Source organism: Pholcus phalangioides, unplaced genomic scaffold (assembly GCF_987345545.1).
Source record: "Pholcus phalangioides strain wild (caught in Gottingen) unplaced genomic scaffold, Ppha-v1.0 ptg000009l_1, whole genome shotgun sequence".
NCBI classification, from domain to species: domain Eukaryota; kingdom Metazoa; phylum Arthropoda; class Arachnida; order Araneae; family Pholcidae; genus Pholcus; species Pholcus phalangioides.
The window spans coordinates 42,627,381-42,646,481 of NW_028301602.1; the positions used below are offsets into that span (position 1 = coordinate 42,627,381).

The 19,101-nt window shown below is 34.5% G+C and overlaps 1 protein-coding gene across 1 annotated transcript; it reads right to left on the minus strand.

Annotated features, from left to right (window-relative positions):
• Positions 1–3,834: 3,834 nt before the first annotated feature.
• LOC149083105 (uncharacterized) lies at positions 3,835–17,640 on the minus strand. Its single transcript, XM_089236246.1, has 9 exons — positions 17,513–17,640; positions 15,004–15,066; positions 13,106–13,211; positions 11,993–12,116; positions 9,744–9,873; positions 7,519–7,598; positions 6,170–6,235; positions 4,209–4,469; positions 3,835–4,098 (listed from the first exon to the last, which is right to left on the minus strand). Exons 2-9 carry the CDS (start codon positions 15,059–15,061, stop codon positions 3,961–3,963), a joined length of 963 nt encoding a protein of 320 aa, XP_089092372.1. The 5' UTR covers positions 15,062–15,066; positions 17,513–17,640; the 3' UTR covers positions 3,835–3,960.
• Positions 17,641–19,101: the final 1,461 nt, after the last annotated feature.

The window sequence follows — 19,101 nt, forward strand, 5'->3', positions numbered from 1 at the left end:
TCTTTTTACAAAAACGGATGTAAATTAGCGTATTTTTAATTGGAACAATGTGTCACCACAGCAATTTGAATAATTAGTGTGGATTTTCTCTTAAGGGTGAGATATAGTACTGTTTGCCTTTATTGCATCAGATAGAATCTTGCTTAGCAAAGTTGAATATAATTGTTACCGTGAATTTCATTTCCAATTTCCACAGTTTGGTGCGATTTTATAAAAATCTGAACACATAAAATTTCAGCAGCTCTAAAAAAATGGCATAAACAAAGAATAAACTCTTTCTAGATAGAAAATGGTTATATTTGTACAAAACCGTATTTTGTAGTGAAATGACACTGAAATATGTACTTTTCTAAAATACCAAAAAAAAAAAAAAATCTAGAAAAGAAATTATTATACCGTTTTTTACAACGTATTTGACATGTACAGTGACTAAAATTCAGCGAATTAGAGTCTGGGGACACCTCATGGAGAAGTTTTCTGGAGGTACTTGATGAATCGCATTTGTTTTTTGTTGCTTTATTATTGTAAAATTCACTTCTTCAGTAAGCTGGTGCTCTCATATGTCCCTTTCCATAGCACTCTGATGAAGTGGGACGAAATAAACAAGATATGTCGTAAACAGGAAGGGAGGGGGTGGCCGCCAAAGCTTTTTAGCAGGGAGATTGGCTTTCATTCGTGCCTCGAAGTTGGGCACCATAAAAAAACCAATTTCAGCAGACCACCACTGTGGCGCCAGTCGGGTTCGAACACGATATGAGTCCGTCACTATGACCACTCGACCACCACAGCGTCTATGGTATTACACTGCATTTTTTTGCATTATCTATCATTATATTTGAGGCCTTATTCTGTTATAAATGCTAATTTCCGGAATGTCATCTGTATGTATACATGTAAAATACCTCGAAAGTTAAATAATGATAATAATAATAGTAATAATACTAATAATTAATCTCTATAATGATCTCTAATCACATTTCACGAGGAAATCACATTCCTTTAATTTTTATACGTGAATTGGTTTTTTTTCCGTCCGTTTAAAAAAACAGGGGAGACCTAAAAGTTCAAGTCATGCTCCCCGAGGTGCTTTATGAAACATCAGTAATTTCGTAAATTGCATGAGCAAAGAAAAAAGAAAAATGAGGGGAGAAAATAAGAGTTGGGGCTCCTTCGCCCAAACTGAAAATATGAGTTCTATTAGGGGAATCGGGTCAGCAGGAGTTTTAAAATAGAGGGGAGGCCAATGGTCACACACGCTATACGCGCTGCTTATGGACGTGATGGAATGTCTATATAATAATAATAATATTATTATTATTTTTTTCTTTTTTCTTTTAGGAGTTTTCTTATTCAAGGGCATTATCTGCTCAAAGAAGGTTGTTGAAATATTGCTCTATTGTTAAGGTATAAGAGGGCAAAAAAGAAAAATAATATATATATTTTTTAACTCGATAGGAATTTGTGTTTATTATTATTATTATTATTATTTTCTCTTACCCTTGGAGCTTCTTATACGAGTCAAGTTGAAGCCCCCGTGGCGATTCGTGATCTACGACCACGTACCAAAAATGACTGGCAGGTAGCGCTTTCTTTCAGTTTCTCTTTAAGAAATTTTTTTTCCTCATCTTTTTCGTCCGATAGTTAATAATCTTGACTAGTTTGAAAAGCCGTCATAAAAGTGCTAGACAAAATAAAAATGAAAAAGAATCAAAAACATAGCACTATAATTGCCTTTTTCTCTCTCCTTCTCTTTGAAATTCAGCATTTTTTCTTGGTGGAAACTTAACGCTATGGTAAGATTTTACTGTACAGAGTTTCTTTGATGCAGAGACACAACGCTGCGAACTAGCATAGAAATGACACACGTGCAAGATCAAAATACTCTAAAAATAGCAAGTGTCGGAATGTCATAGGGATCTTCAACCATCTAAACTAGTAGTTCTTAACCTTTTTCCCATCACGAACCCCCAGCGCAACACGACTTACCTTCTCGCATCTCCTTTGGATAATTAGTTTTCTATTCGTTATTTTTATCTGTAATCAATTATATTAATTATCTATATAAATTAATTTGAAAAAAAAACCTCTTTTACTTATTATTTAATCTCTTTACGATCACGGGCGTAATATTACGTCGAAATACCAGTGGAATAAATTCTCCTTTCTTTTCTATACTTCTGTTAATCATTTTTCCCCACACATATAACATATCTTTCTACTACACATGCAAGAGCAAAAGAGAACACGTAGGATGAGGGTGAAAAGTGGACTCTATAGCCCCGTTCAGATGCGCAATATTGCGGTAGCGTTGGGAGTTCTGGCACCCGCTTGACAATTTATTTCCCTCGTAGGGAATGGGGAGGAGGAGGAAAGAGGGGAGAATGAAGAAAGAGGAAGAAAAATTTATACCCTCTTTTATGAGGATTTTTGCGCTGCATACCCCTTTCCCATAATTCTTTGAGATTTTTCCCTACTGTGGAGTGAAAGAAATCGGATTTTTCATTTCCCATGTAAATGGGGCTTCAAAGAAAAAAACCTCTCTTATTTTCCTTATTTATTATATTTTTTTCTTTTTATATGTTTTTTCTTTCCCTTTTTTTCTTTTTCTAACCTAAGCGGTTAGGTTAGCACAAGGTTACCAGATTTATTGCTGATCGGTCAAATAGAGGTAATCCAATTTTCTTGCCAAACGCTTAGTACGTGAAGTGGTTAATTCTTTTTTTCAGCTTCTATTGTTAATATTTAATTTTGGTCTTTTTTTCAAATGAATTCGAAAACAAAACTAAGAGAAGTTTGTTTTTTTAACATTTTTCAAAATAATATTCCGATTGTCTTGTAAGTCCTAATGCGGTCCCTTTATCTCATCAACCGTTCTTCGTAAAGGTATGGTTTCGATTTAAAAGAAATGATCAAAATGTGCTCAGGAACCACTTTGTACCAGTCCTGAGAGTAAAAACATTAGTGTGTCATAAAATAAGAAATTTAAATTTTTATACAATCTCCCTGTCCTCTAATTTATTAAATTTGAAATTGAAATTATTTCTGTCATATAAAGTCTGAAATTATTTTTTTCAGTATTTCTTGTAATTATTCTGAAATTATTTTTTTCCATATTTCTTGTAATTATTCTGAAATTACTTTTCTTCAATATTTCTTGTAATTATTCTGAAATTACTTTTCTTCAATATTTCTTGTAATTATTCTGAAATTATTTCTGTCACTAACACTGAAATTTTTGCTATCACTAACTCTGAAATTATTTGTCACTAACTCTGAAATTGCTTCTTTCATTAAGGGTATTTTCCAAGTATTTCTCATGTATGGTTTTTTGGGTGAAGATTTTTCCCTCCTGAAAAAATTAATAACTATACATGAGAAAAGCTACACATGCTTAAATGAATGACAACTATTATACCTTTAGTTCTTTTAGTTTATTTCTCTGAATTATTCCCGATTTGGGGTTGCTGTATTCAGGATATGACAACCGTGGTATATATTTTTCCATATTTTATATACTATATTTAAATTTTTTCTTACACCCTTCCTGATTTTTTTTACCTTCTTTTTCTTTATTTCTTCCAGTCTCTTTGTTGGGCAATTTACCTATTCTGGCTTCAGATTTTTTTAATTTTTTTTTTATTGGTATTTGAGTAAATTATTTTCCTCATTCAAGTCCATGATAGGAAAAACAGATTCTCTCAATGCCATTTTACATTTACTTTTTCGGCTTCTCGGTATTAGACAAGTACTACCATCAGAGGTTTTGTTCCTCTTAACTAAACATAGGAGCGTTTCAACAGTTAATTTATGAAAAAGAAGAAAGCAAACGGTAAGTATCAAGAAATTCTTTATTGTATTAAAAAAAACCACGTGAATTTTTTTATCAAAAAAATTAAATATCCGTTAGTTTAATTTTTTTTTTCTTTATTGAAAAATGAATGTGTGTTGAGAATGTTCAGTTTAGAAGCGACCGATTCCTTCCTTCACTGCATCCTTAATCTGCTGCCACAGGGTTCCGAGGTCATCTTTGTAGGGCCTGAAGAATTCCAGAGCCTCGCGAGCAACTTCAGCGCTGACGTCCTTAGCGTGTGCAACGAACTATAAAGACCGAAAAATCAGTGTTATTATGTAAAATAAAACTGCGAATTGACAATACGTCACACATGTAGTATCTCTATGACTTCAGAGTATGAATTGATGTTTCTCACCTCCATGGCAATGGCCTTGATTGTTCCGTAGCGTGTCTTCAGTTTTTCGAGTCCCTGTCCCCAAACGTTCTTCACCCATTCGCCGAATTTCTTGCTGTGATCTCCGATCTTGATCTTGAGATCCTTGAAGAAGTTCTTGATCTTGTCCCAGGTCTCGCCTTTAGCGATCCCGTGCGACTTGCGGTCGAACAACTGGCGTAGGATATCACGGATGTCGGAGTTCTTCAGCTTCTGCACCAACTCCTTGAACCTCTTGGCAAGCTAAAGGATAAAGATGACGATGTTCAATCGTACAATTATTTGTCTTTTGCTTAAAGTAAGGTAGACGCATTTCGCTAAAACCAGAAGTCGAAATATCATAGATATTTGTGTGATGTATTTTTTATACAATTCACCGCCTTGGTCGATGAATTTTCAGTTTTTAACTAGGTTTCCCCAGATGTTTTTGAAATTGAAGTGAACTGAAATTGATGTGTGAATCAAACAATTGAAGTGACTTCAATAAAAAACAGAATTTAGCATATTTTATGAGAGAATATTAAAAAAAAAAATTGCAATTTTTCTACGCAGTGTTCTGAAATAATTGTGAGCATTCTTATCGGAAGAGATACTCCGTATGTATGTGTAAAAGGTTAATAACATTTTAACTTATACTCTTAATTTTTTCTTATTATTTTCATAAAAATTCACCGTGGTTTTTTTTCTGCATAAGCGCCATAGCGCTTATGTATGTTAACCCTTTATTTGGCGGTGTTGCTCTCAAAAGCAACATGAGTTTCTTATATTTTTCAAATAAAGGCATTATATATTTTTAACCCGTTTCGACATTGATGTTTTTAAGCAACTCCTAAGCATTAGATTTTTACTTGCGAGCTGTTCATAAAATTTCTGTAACTACCAGCAGAATGGTTTAAAGGTACTCATGTGTGTGTATCTTATTTTTTGACAAGCCAAGCAAGAACGATTTCTAACGCTTGCATTTTGGAGGGAAATACCATGTGTGAGGGAAACATACTGCTGTGCATTCTTTAAAAATGACATAAACGTAAGCTGGCGAACAACAAATGGCATGTTTATACCATTAAAATGTATGTAAATCATATAACTACTGTGTGTTCCCGTGCAGCATCCCATATTTTTTTCAAATATTCACAATATATTTTTTCTCACGTAATAGCATTTAGTACAGTGCGGTAGTATTACCGCATTGCTTTATATAACCCCTCAAAAATTTTCTCCTCTGGATATTTGAATGTTTGCCAATTAAAGGGTTAAAACATGATGTTGGAATCAGGTGGATTTATGGGAGTTTTTTTCAAACGGGGATTGTAATTTTAACGTGCTCATTTACGTTTTTCCTTTTATATACCTACAGTATTATTCCCGTTTGATTTCAGTTTTAAAATCGAACAATAGACGTCAGAGAATTTAAATTCCGAATTTTTATACAGAGTTTGCTCAAACGAATGCAAGATTTTAACAATTTGTATTTTCATTATATTATATTACACATAATATACATAAAAATAAAGAAAAACATTCAAAGGGGTTTTTTTTGCCATCGCTCAATAGATGGTAGCACTTCCATATATTGCAGTGACTGAAATTGACTGTGAACCAATTCTTTTTTATTTATTTTGTTTCTTCAGTTATAAATTTTTAAATGTGCGTTGCACAGAAGTGGCGGAAACAACACTTGCATATTCTAATACATAAAATCTTTTTATTTCATTCTCACTATTTCTAATTTCGGTCACTGCGTTCTACGGAAGTGTTGCCATCTATTGAGCGATGTTGAAAAAAAACTTCAAATGTTTACCTTTATTTTTATGTATTACAGATATGTGCAATAGTTTTGAAAATACTAACTTTTTTAAAATCGCGCCATTCATTTGTGCAAACCCTGTATTTTACCAGATTTGTTTTGTTAGATGTAATAAAGTTTTGCTCCGCAGGCTTACCTCACTGTCGTGTGTGATTCTGTTGATGTAGTCACGGATCTTCTGGATGGTTTCATCTGAAAGGATCTGTGAACATAGAGAAAAGAAAGTTTGAGCATTTTTAAATGCATACAAAACAGCACAATGTACTTTGTAACACAATGCCGGAAATATCGGCAACTCACGCTAGAACTGAAATAGTAAAGATATAAAAATGTGAATTTCACATTTTTTCAGATTTTTGAATTCAAATATATCAGCGAATATTGCACTTGGAAACTTATTGATGCCATCCGGTACAAGAATATACAGCTTGTCCAGTAAGTCCTAATGCAGTCTTTATAGTCTTTATCTCATCAACCGTTTGTCATAAATATTTGGTTTAGATTTAAAAAAAAAGTGCTTGAAATGTGTTCAGAAATCAGTATGTATCAGTCCCAAGAGTAAAAATACAGTGTGTCATAAAATCAAAAATTTTAACTTTTATAGTCTCTTTGTCCACTAATTTTAAATTAGAAAGTTGTTGCCCTGTCTCTCCTGACTCCACCCAGAAAAAAATCCAATTTTCTCAAGTGCAATATTCGCTGAAATGTTTGAATTCACAAATAGGAGAAAAATTGGGAAAGGACAGCATAAACGACGAAAAGGAGCGTTATACATTAGTTTGTGCAGTTTTACAAACTTTTCTTCGTTTTTCGAATTCGAATATATGTGTGAATATTGCACACTTAGAAACAGGAATTTTTTTTGTTGGCATCAGGAGAGATAGGTCAACAACTTTCTAATAAAAAGTAAGAAGACAGGGGAAACATATAAAAATTTTTATTTATTTTTTATTTTATGACACACTGTATTTTCACTCTTGAAAATGGTATAGAGTGATTCTTGAAGACATTTTGAGCGCATTTTTCAAATTACAACCATATTTCAACGACGAATGGTTGATGAGGTAAAGGCCGAATCAAGACTTACAGGGCATCCTGTATATTTCTTGTATTTACGTCAAAAATACGACAAATTTTTGATTTTTTTTGTTGTTGAAAAATTCTACGTATTTCACACAGAAGTCTATCACGGACCGAAAACGATCCATTGGGCATAAATGGATTAAATGAATAAAATTATCTAATCTAAAAAATACTATATATTCTAATAAGTAATAAAAATTGAAAACTCAATTATATATTACTACTGTACCAACACCAACAATTAGCAGTAGAGTTTCAACGAGACAGTTCCATTTAAGGAACATACATCACGGCATCGGATAAAGACATTAAGATGATTTTCTTCATTTACTAAAATATGTATATTTTTTTTTCTCTTTGAAATATTTTCTTTTGTGTGTGCATTTAATTGCAGAAACTGACCTTTTCCCTGATCTTCTCGATGAATTCACCGAACTTGCTTCTTGCAAGAGCATCCATCTGATCGTCCAAGTTCCTCTTGCCTACAGGACCAAAATATACATTTCACTTCAAAGTTACTCAAATTTTCATATTGTGTTTATTTTCTAATTTTCATATACATGTTTCAGTAATCTTTTAACGGTCACCTCTCAGTGAAGGTCTCACTGCTATTTTTTACGGCTTAATAATACTTTTCTTTCTATAATAAAAGTATGCGTTTCAAACCCCCTGATTAATGGTCATGCCCCTCTTTTACGGACGAATATTTTTTTCCCCTGCTGGTGACCGCAAAAGAGGACTTCTACTGTATAATTGTTGTTACGAGGATCCTTGAGAATTAAGAAAATTTTTCAAAGATGTATATGATTATACCATAATTCGTATACGTCAACTGTTGTGAGGCTGCATGTCATTGTGGAGAAATTATAATTTTTTTCGAAACAACGTTGACATTGAGAGCAGTGTTTGCCACTACGCATCTAGATGCGATATTCACGCACGAGAATTCAATTTTACGCCTCTGAAGTTCGTTGAGGAGTGAAAATATCCTCCCTTCAAATTTTAGGTAATGTTTTTTTTCGAGAGTTATTTCTCACGAGTGAAAAAAATATACTCCTGTTTATCAAAAATGCCCCCTAAAATTTTGGAGAGGAGTGAAATTACTCTCAAAATTATTATACTGTATAATATATTAACTATACAGTATTTAGGTACAATTACTCCTGCTGGACTGATTTTTCTGCGCCCTCGATCGACAAAAATTTAAACTATTTCTTACGTACCAAAAAATCTACCTTGTGAGAAAAGTAAATTTTCGCAAACCGCATTCAAAAATACAACTTCCTCTTCATTTTCTATGGATTTTTAAACCATCGTTTCTCAACCTATGGTCCGTGACGATGGCATAGGTGGTGCGCAGGCTGACTTTATAATTTATTCACTTTTTGTAATTTATATTAATAATACCTTGTAATATTCAAATTAATAATGTGTTCAAATAAAAATTGTTCCTTCATATATTTAGGCTGACCATACATTATCAAGGAAGATGCTATTCTAATTACGGGATACCACCAATTGTAGTCAAAAGATGTAATTTCGGACAAGTTGGTCAATTACAGCAAAAATGGGCGATGGTAGCGAAAATAAAAGGGTCGGTATAAATCACAGTAACCAAAAATTTATTTGATGGAAAAAAACATTTGAATGACTAGATGACCATATGCCATTGAGAATAATAAGGAAAACCGGGATCTTAAATACGTTAAAATACGGGACGTCCCCGATTGCCAGCAAAAATGTTGCAATAAGTCGATAAAATCCCTAGATACTATTGTAGTTAAAATCGCTGATAAACTGAAGAAAAAACGTTGAACCTGACAAATATGTAAAATGAATATTTGTATTTATAGATAATAATTATCATAATAAGTTATGAATATGCCGTTTATTCACAGTTTTAGTCAACGTTACAAATTCAAGCAAGCATCGTTGAAAAAACGGGCCAAATGTATAAGACAATGCGGAACAACTGAAAATACAGGAATGTCCCGTGATACGGGACACAAGCTGTCCGTTGAATTTTTTCAGACATTTTATTGGTTCTTGGGTTCAGAAATTTGAATAAAGCTGCTTTATAAACTATTAAGAATTTATGGGACACCCTGTACATACAAATTAGGTCACTCACAACCTATATTGGATTTCGAATAGCCATTTACGCTCACGATTACCATGACTTGTAGAACATAGTAATTCCGTGTATCAGGCATTATTTGACATTTACGTCAGCACATTTGGTTCTCACGATTTCGCTGAAGCCAATCTCCATACACGAAAGCTAATTAAATCAAGTCCCGAGTAACTGGTGGACTATAATATATAGCCTACAAATCAGTATTCAGACCTGACGTCTGAATTTGTGAGCTGTAAAGACAGCTCTGGTAACCAATATGCCGTTGATACATTGCAAATTATGTCCCGAAGCAATGAAATTGTAAGGATATCTTTGAAAATCGTTTCACATGCTGTATAGCAGCATATATCTTTGAAAGAGGACAGGTTTATTATACGTGTGGCACCCACCGTCCCTTTTGAATGTGCATATGTTTTCAGAGAGCAGTAGTGGTAGACTCGAGAGAGAGAGAATAAATTATCGATTTATGCTATAGTAAGCGTAATTATACCCAATCCAAGCTTTTCGAGGATCTTCTTCAAGGCACCCTTAGCCTTCTCCTTCAGTTTTTCGACAATCTCCTTGGCTTTGTTGCCGATGTCATGACCACTCTCCTTCAGCTTGTTTTTAATCTCCTTTACCTATAACAAAAAAATACACAAATTAGATTCCATTAAAATTGCCCCTATCGTTAAATTGGGGGCAACCAAAGAAAAATTTATGATTCTTACATTAGTGCAAATCTATCCTGAAATAAAGCGAAATTTAGACTAAAATCATATTTGGAACAACATATTTTAATGTGAATCAGTATCAAAAACTATTCTACACACTCTGACACATACAGAGGGGCTTTCTTTTCAAAACCGAACACGCCCCAGACGTTAGTCAATTTTAGCCGTTGCCTCCTGTTAAGAGAGACACAATATTTATTGAACAATTATAAACATGTGTGTGTGGAATAGAATTTTACACATGTTGAAGCATACATACAAAGTAATGATAGAGAAAACTGGGGGTATACCCAGCAGATACCCAAACATAGCGGGGCTGGAGGAAATCTCGGCAACGGAATGAGTCCGGTGCCAAAGTCAACAGGATGAATCACCGTCATCGGAGCGAATATTATGGGCCCATAGGCCATACCCCAAAACTCCCACAAACTTTACGCCAGTGCTGAAGCCAGGGCCGTAAGTAGGGGGGTGGGAAGAGGACGTTTTCCTTGTTTCTTTCAAATTGAGCACAACTCAGGTCTATCATCATCTATGGGTGGTTTACTACCTAGTGAGTTGTGCCGGAAGTGTAACTGTGTGTGTGTGTACCTAACAGTCTGAATGCATATGTAGTGCTGTTTGATTTTCCAGTGCCGCCATCTATATTTCAGAAGTGAAGTGAGTGATGTATTATGATTGAATTACATTTGAACTGTTTGTAGGTCTGTTGCTCTCTGTGGCGAGACCTTTTTTAAAGGAATGACTGGCTTAAAGTTTGTTCCGGCGTTGAAGTTGATAGGAGGCAACTGCCCCGGACGGCAATGATTGAATTTTAAAGCTGTGGGGCGGCAAAAATCCTTGTTACGGCCCATAAATAGCTAACTCAAAAAAGTACTCGCCTGTAAATTAATTTACTATCGAAAATCATAGTATGAAATACATGCCCCTTCCATTCCCCAAGGGAAGGGCTGACAGGGCCGGGACGACTCCTATAATTTTTTGTTGTTGTTTTTCCGCCCTATAAATTCACTACGGAGGAATCCCCGTCGAAGATTCCACCCTGGGACCTCGGTTGCAGGACTTAAACGCCATGATCAAAAAATACAATTATCACGAGCCCTTGCATGCGCTTGAGACCCCCCCCCCCCTAAGCCATGACTAGGTGAGCCTACTCGTTTAGACGGCCCTGATGGTATTAAACCAAAACCTCACCAGTCAAAAATGTTTCAAATCGGAATTTGGTGCTGCCATCTATAACCTTAGAATGGCAACACTATTGTGAATACCGTTTTTAGATATGATAAATGATAGATTTTTTAGAATCATATTTTCTAAACAACGAGAAATTTTTAAAAATAGATTATTGATATTATCTTTTCTAATCCATCGTTTCTCAACCTATTGTCCGCGGACCACCTCTGGTCCGCAGGCGGATTTGATAATTATCATTCCACTCGAATGAGAAGAATTTTATATATACATATATAATCAACTGTTGTAAGTATTATTAGCAGTTAGATCTTCATGCTTAGGATAATAATATATATTAGGGGTAAACATATCTCATCGAGGAAAATACGAGCTATCGATGACAGTAGCCAAAAAATGCAATTTTCGAAAGATATGATAACTGTTGCTGTTGTTGATGAAATATGGTCACCTCTTGTCATGATGGTCCTTTTTTTGTGAAATCCTTTTTTTTTTGTTTACGGTCATCGGCAGGGCCGCAACTTGTTACCCTGGGCAAGCGCACATTTGACGCCCCCTTGCAATGTTGAAGGAGAGGTTTCAGAATGAAATTGGCACCCCCTCGGGCCTAGCGCCCGGTGCACGAGACCCGCCTGCTCACCACTAGTTGCGGCCCTGGACATCGAAAAAAACACGGAAAATTTTAAATGCGTCAAAATGCGAAACTTACCAATTCTCACTAAAAACGTTGCCGTAATTGCCAAAATCACCAAATGTTGTTAAAATTAATGAAAAATTACGAATGGGTGGGAAATGAAATTATGAAACCTGAAAAGAATAAAATGTAGTACATAATTACCTTATCGAGAAGGTCCTGTCCAACAGCTTTTCCATTTTCGATCTGTTCTTTGATCTTTTCGAGAAGGTCATTCAGAGAATCTCTCAGAGCTTTTCCCAATTCGGTATTAATGTCGTTTCCAGCTCTAAATAAAAATTTATTGTTTTACTTCTCTAACGATCACCCCAAAGAACGCATTTTATTGATTACTAGTCGATGATGCACCCCTTTCATTAAATAATAAACTGGTTTAGTTTATAATAGTTTAGTTTATTGTATGGATATATTATTTGGGAGGAGCAAAAAAATAAATAATTCATAGCATAATTATATCAGAAGGTTTTGCTTTCCATGTGGATTACGCAAGATAAGAAATGAATGGTTTCTTCCATTTTTTAATACCTGAATGAATTAAATAGTTCATTAATCATTTTGAAATAAGAAATTCATAGTGAATTTGTCACTAAAATACCGTAAAAGTCAGTAAAAACTTTAAAAATGCATAGAGGAAATGCATGGAGAAAATATAATATTTATGCATATGGTTGTGTTTTGAACACACAGCTCTCTTCTACCCCCCTAAAATTTCTGATGGGTGCGGTAGCCCATTTAGGTACAGATACTCACCTAAAATATCAAAGGATGTTTAGAGGTATCGTGAGTTCGATAACCAGTTCGTCCTTGTCAGAAATTTTGCTGATGCGGGGGGTAGAACAGAAACGACGAAGTGACCCCGGAGAAATATCTTTACCACAGGGAGTCTCCCACACCGACGGGTTAGTGCACCAACCTCTCGGTGAGTATACAGAAGCTGCTGTTTGGATTCAGCAATAAATTGCAGGTTCCGGTGTAATTGACCCTCGTGCGCAGAAAATGACCGTGGTGCGACAAAAATGATCAAATTTAATGAAGATTTCTTATTAGTAAATGAAATTTATATATACGTGTGTATAGATGGAGGGAAATTTTATTTATTTTTTCAAAGTAGAACATGTATTGATTATATGCAAGAAATTACGGTATTCGAAATGTACGGGTTTCTCATGACCAAATATTTAAAAATCAACGTTTCCTATAGAATTTGTAAATTTCTCTTTTGAAAACGACTAGAACCAAATTGATGTGCCAACTCACTGTTCAATCCATGGCTCGTCGATACCCAAGGCTTCAGAGAGGGAGCCTGCCTCAGCTGCTCCTTGTGAGAAAGCAAGAACCGCCTTGTCTACTTCGGGAGCAGCCCCTGCACACAACAGAAATAATTGTTAATTTACATAACAAGAATCTGATGTAATAATATATATAATTCATGAAGTGACCGGAAGTTCCTGGCTAAAGTTCGATGCACTAATGTAAGACGGTCCAGTATATAGGCGCCAAATCTATTTTTTTTTTCATTACCAACGTGTGTACATGGCTATATACAGTAGTTGTATTGGATTAGCTCCATGTGACAAGGAAAAAAAGACAAATTTAAGAGAAAAAAACCATTTATGTAATAATGCAATGCACACGCACATAGTTTTTCTGCCAAATTAAAAAAAAAAAAATTCAGTACCACATCTCGACTGCGGTTTGATGGGTTGCTATAGCTAATGGACTATATCACGAAAAAAATACGCCAACTTGGCGATGACCCCGAATCATGTCTTTTGTTATCGGATTCTGCCCAGGGACCTCCTGCCACTGGGTGAAATGGTTGGCCAAAGCCCGAAATTCTGACATTGGCTGGCTCAGTTTACAGTTAAATCGGCCAATTCGAGAATTGGTCGGCTACTTCGTGAACTGGCCAATTTCGGGGTTTGGCGGTAACATATACAGTATAAAATAACTGAATTTCGTTTAAATCCATTGGATATGAAATTGTGTGTATTATTTCCTTCTCTCTTGTTGCAGTTGAGGGAAGAAGTATTTAAATTTGTGCATCAAAAATTGCCGAGTAGCTGACGTCTAAATCAAGTTAAATATCATAAAATACATACGAGAAGATTTTATTCACGAAATGTTCATTCAACGAGGGTAGATTTTCAACTTTCATCGATTTTTTTTATCATGGTTCTACCAAAATGTTAAACATTTCTTGAAAAGGAATGACAAATATGTATATTTTCTCTTGTAAATAATCTTTTAAATGGAAAATTCAGTTCAATATTTGCTAGAAAAACGGAAACATTTCGTAATGAAAATTATCTATATTTTATCACGAAAGTGAATCAATTTAAATTGAATTCACTATCTTCAGGCTCACATATAGAATTTATTTTAAATCTACGCATAGCGTTGATCTACAACTCCAAGAAATTGAATGGTATTTGCGTGGGTGATGGAGAAACGGAAGCTGGATTTATGGAGCGTTCAATCGGTGACATCCTAGTGCTTTATTCCAAGACCATTACGCAATTACTTATCTCAACTTCTTATTTGATTTTGAGTACAACAATATTAACATACAATAAAGGGCTTTGTATGTAGCATTTATTTTAATGTAAATAATAATGTGTTCATCCCGAATTGAAATTTATTTTTTCCTCTTAGTATATTAAAGATGATTATAGTTTCTTCATTTGTGGAAATGCTTTTCCATTTTCTATGTAAAAAGAAAATTACGAAATGAATCGGGCTACGCTTAAAATTATAAACTCATTCTCTTCTTGGATGTTTAGTCGTTGAACACTGTTACTATTTAACCGTACATGCACCTCGTATACATTCCTTTGCGGAATTTCTAACGAATCGCGCATGCCGCAATGTGTGTTCTGAGTGTATGTGAGCCCCTAACGTATTTATTTTGTAATAGTTGCGCTTGTTTCGTGTTCTCGTTGGTGCTGCCATCTGTATTCCATATTTTGAAGTGAACATGCTAAATGCTTTAATTTTTTTAAATGTTATGGAAGTATCCTGTTGAAGGTCTGCTTGTTCTATGCGGAGTTACTTTAACATTACTGGAGAATATTAAAAATCTTTTATCCACCTCGGCAACATCCGATCAATTCAGAACTAAGTAGTACGAGAGGATGAAGAAATCGCAGACTTACGTTGTAGAAGGTCGGCAGCAGACAGTCCAAGAAGGCAGGCCAAGATCAAAAGCTTCATCGTGGCTGTTTAATAGGAAAAAAAATTGTTTTACTAATTGGATTTTATGAATTTGCTATCAACATCGAAATTATAATACGAGTTTTACAGAATTGGTTGAATCGAAGTACCGAAGTAATGAAGTAATTTATTGTCCTCAATGCGTAAAGATTCATGTAAATATTTAAGAAACAGCAACGACTCAAACATGTAACATGTCAACATCACGTTTAACGATGCTGATGAAGTGTCCCTACAAAAGAGAACCCCCCCCCCCCCTTTTTGGCACATTTGGTTGAAATTTGCCGATGTAAGAGTTTGTAAAGAGCGGTGTGAATTTGATTGTATCTGTGAATTCATCGTCTTAGAAGGCATAATCCTCACGGAATTAGTGTATTATAACCATTCCTTCAAGACTGATTATGTACAATTTATTTTTATTTTATTTCTGTAGTTCAGCTCAATGATGACCCTCGCTGTCAGCTCAACATATTTGAAGTTTTCACATACAAGGTCACCATGCAGCGCAAATGCACGAGCAAGTTGAGAAGAAATTATGATATCTTACTCTAATCAAAGAAATTGCAATTACAGACACTGATTTCCAATCTACATATTCCTTATCGATAAATCCAAAAATTTTCGAAACTGCAACGTATAGCTTTCAACCAGAAGCATACGACAACACTTTCACTACAGAAGCTAATAGAGGTCGCGACATCATAATGGCTAGTGACACTAATGATGACATAATAAGCAGCAAATTTATTCATTTATGTATGAAAAGTAAAAAATCGATGGCTTTTTTTTTTTGGTAAAAGTTCGCTGTCTTTCGCCAATTTCCGTAATTTCTGCTTGTAGAAAATCCCGAAATCTGGAGTTTAGCAATTTTTTACTTTTCCTCTTATCCAACAAGTTATTGTTTTATAAATTGATAAATGACTCTTTAACTAATAGAATTAATTATAGAATCCCTAAACGTTCATTACTGAAAAGTCGCCGAAACAATTTTTGAAATTTAGTAAGAGAGGGAAAGAGCTTGAAAATGAATTTTTTGCTTCAGTTTAATTAAACTGGTATATTATATTGTAAACTTATTCTATACAGTCAATCCCGTTTATAACGTTCCCACTTACAACGTTTTCCCGTTTAGTACGAATTATTTTCGTGGTCCCCAACTGTAACAAAAATTCCCATTAAGATTTCACGCTTAAAGCACTTACAACGTTTTTCATGACGATATTTTGAAAAAACGTTATAAGCGAGATCCACTGTGTATATATATATTTAAATTAAAGTGTATATATGTTACGGTAAATGTGATAACTCGGTTATTATGCATAATCGCCAATCGTCTCGATAAGTTTGATAAATTTATGTCATTTTTACCGGCGATTATGCATGATACCCACACAAGCGTATTTGGTAAATTTGAAAAATATTTGAAAATTTGTAGCTTTTAGCGGTGATTATGTAAAACACTCTGATGTGATCGGCGAATATTTATCAGGATGAAAAAAAAAAAAACCAAATGATTCTAATATGCTTGATAAATAAAGTCGGATTCTACGTAGCGAACTCCGCATATATTAGTGATTAAAATAATGATTTGATGATTGAAAATTCGTTACATCAAAGAATTTGTAGAATGGGAGCTCGTTATTTTGGGGAACGCGATCGTAAAATTTGTTAAAGAGGAATTTATCATATTGGGGTACGATTCTAACATTTTTTAAAATGACAGTTCATTATATCGGGGTACGATCGTAAAATTTGTTGAACAAGAGTTCGTTGTACTGAGGTCGGATTTAAGAATTAATCAAATTGGAGTTAATTATAGGAATTCGGAAAAATTTGTTAAACCAGAGTTCATTTAGGTATATGTGGTTCAGACCCTGCCTCATGAGTACTATACGGTCATGATACGGTACGGTATCTCAGCAATGGGACCGATTTATCACATCAGCCTACAAAATGATAAATCGGTGCTATTGATGCCATATATACGATTGATATATTATATCAATACGAAATGGTGATTACGCATAATAACCAGTAAATGTGATGAATTTGATACGATTTATCAAACTTACCAATGAAGTTTGGGTATTATGCATAATCACCGGTCAAAGTGATAAATTTAGTGAAATTTGCCAAATTTATCAAAATGATTGGCGATTATGCATAATAACAGGCTATTATGCATAACTACCGAGTTTATGAAATTTACTGTAACATTTAAATCATCCGATGAGTAATTTCTTTTGTGTACTCAAATTATGAACAGGTAAATATTAAATTTGCTAAAAAATTTCTGAAGAATGTTCAATGTGTTGGAATGAGATCTTGAATCTCTATTAAATTCTACATTTTTTTTGTTGGGCAAACCTCACGTTACTTATGGGGTTAATGTATGGTTTGGAAAACTTTTGTGAATTTAGGGAGAAAAAAGCAGAATATGGTACCCCTTACCTTTTTTACGTGGTATCCACAACACAATAGATATTGATTGGTATCGACATTATATACTTGTATTTTATCTTCTTTTATTCTTTACTGTGGTATACGTATCACAGGAAATTGAGCATCTGTCGTCCGACATGTCGTAATCAAGTTCCTTCGATATTTAAGCTGCCATCAGCTAAAATCTCTGCCGTGTATGGGAACTCGAACACATGATAGTATTTTGCAGCAGCGACGCAAAACTAACTCACCCTGAAAGAAACACTGCATGCGATACTATTGGACGATAGAACTTTGTCAGCCACCTTGTTAGATTACAGCCAAAAATAAGAGATTAATACCGTACATGCATCCTCTTCATATTCTTTCTCAACAGGAAATAACGGAGGAAAGACAAAGCTGGATATAAAAACACAAAATTTTATCCTTTGACATTGATCGAACACACACGTAAAAAAATGTTCTTCTTTCTTGTGATATTTTAATGACAATACCCATTAAATACGGGAGGGGGGGGGGTCCCATAAATTCGTAAATAGTTTGAAAATTCATAAAAATTGAATGAATTAGCATATACAGTAAAACCTCTCTTTAGCGGACACCGGCGGAACAAAGAAATTCGTCCATAAAAGAGGGCGTGACTGTTAATCAGGGGTTTGAAATGATTACTTTTATTACACAAGGGGAAATTATATTATTTGACCGTAAAAGAGGGTTGACCGCATGCAAGGAGTGGGGTGTCCGTTAAGAGGGCTTTTTACTGTCTATGTTACGCTAAATGACATAATAATCGACTGTACAATAAACCGGTTATTATGCGTAATCGCCGAGCATTTTGGTAAGTTTGATAAATTTCCTTAAATTTATCACTTTCACCGGTGATTATGCATTAAAAATATGTATTAAAAAATTATCACACTTTTATCAGTGATTATGCGTAATACCCAAGCATCGCGTTGTTGTTGTAAACATGATAAATCGTATTATATGATATATGTACTATACATGATAATTCATACACACACACACATGTAGTGTATCATTATATCGGGGTACGATCGTAAAATTTGTTGTGTCATCACATCGGGGTCCGATTATATTCATCACACATACCAACTCATTCACAATTTTTTTCATTTGTATCAAATTCACCAATTACACTAGGATATTATGCATAATCAGATAAAGGCGATAAATTTCCAGAAATTATCAAATTTACCAACGACACTTGGTTATCATGCATAATATCCGGTAAAAGTGATAATTTTTTTAGTATTTATTCAAATTTACCAAAGACGCTTTGGTATTATACATATTAACCGGTAAAAAGTGACAAATTTATCAAACTAACCAATAATGAAAACGTTTTTATTCTCACGAAGGGAAATTTTTATTTTTGGTAAAAAGAAAAAAATCAGTTCGAATGTTTGTCAATACATGCAAATACTCCAATAGTATCTAGGAGGCTTTGATAGAAGGCCATGGAAACCAGTTCGGCAGTAGTAACTGAACCTTTCTTCAATATCTTATGTGTCTGAAACGTCCGTAAAGATTCAGCCGGGGATTCGTGGCTGAGACAAACAACTTCACCAACAGCG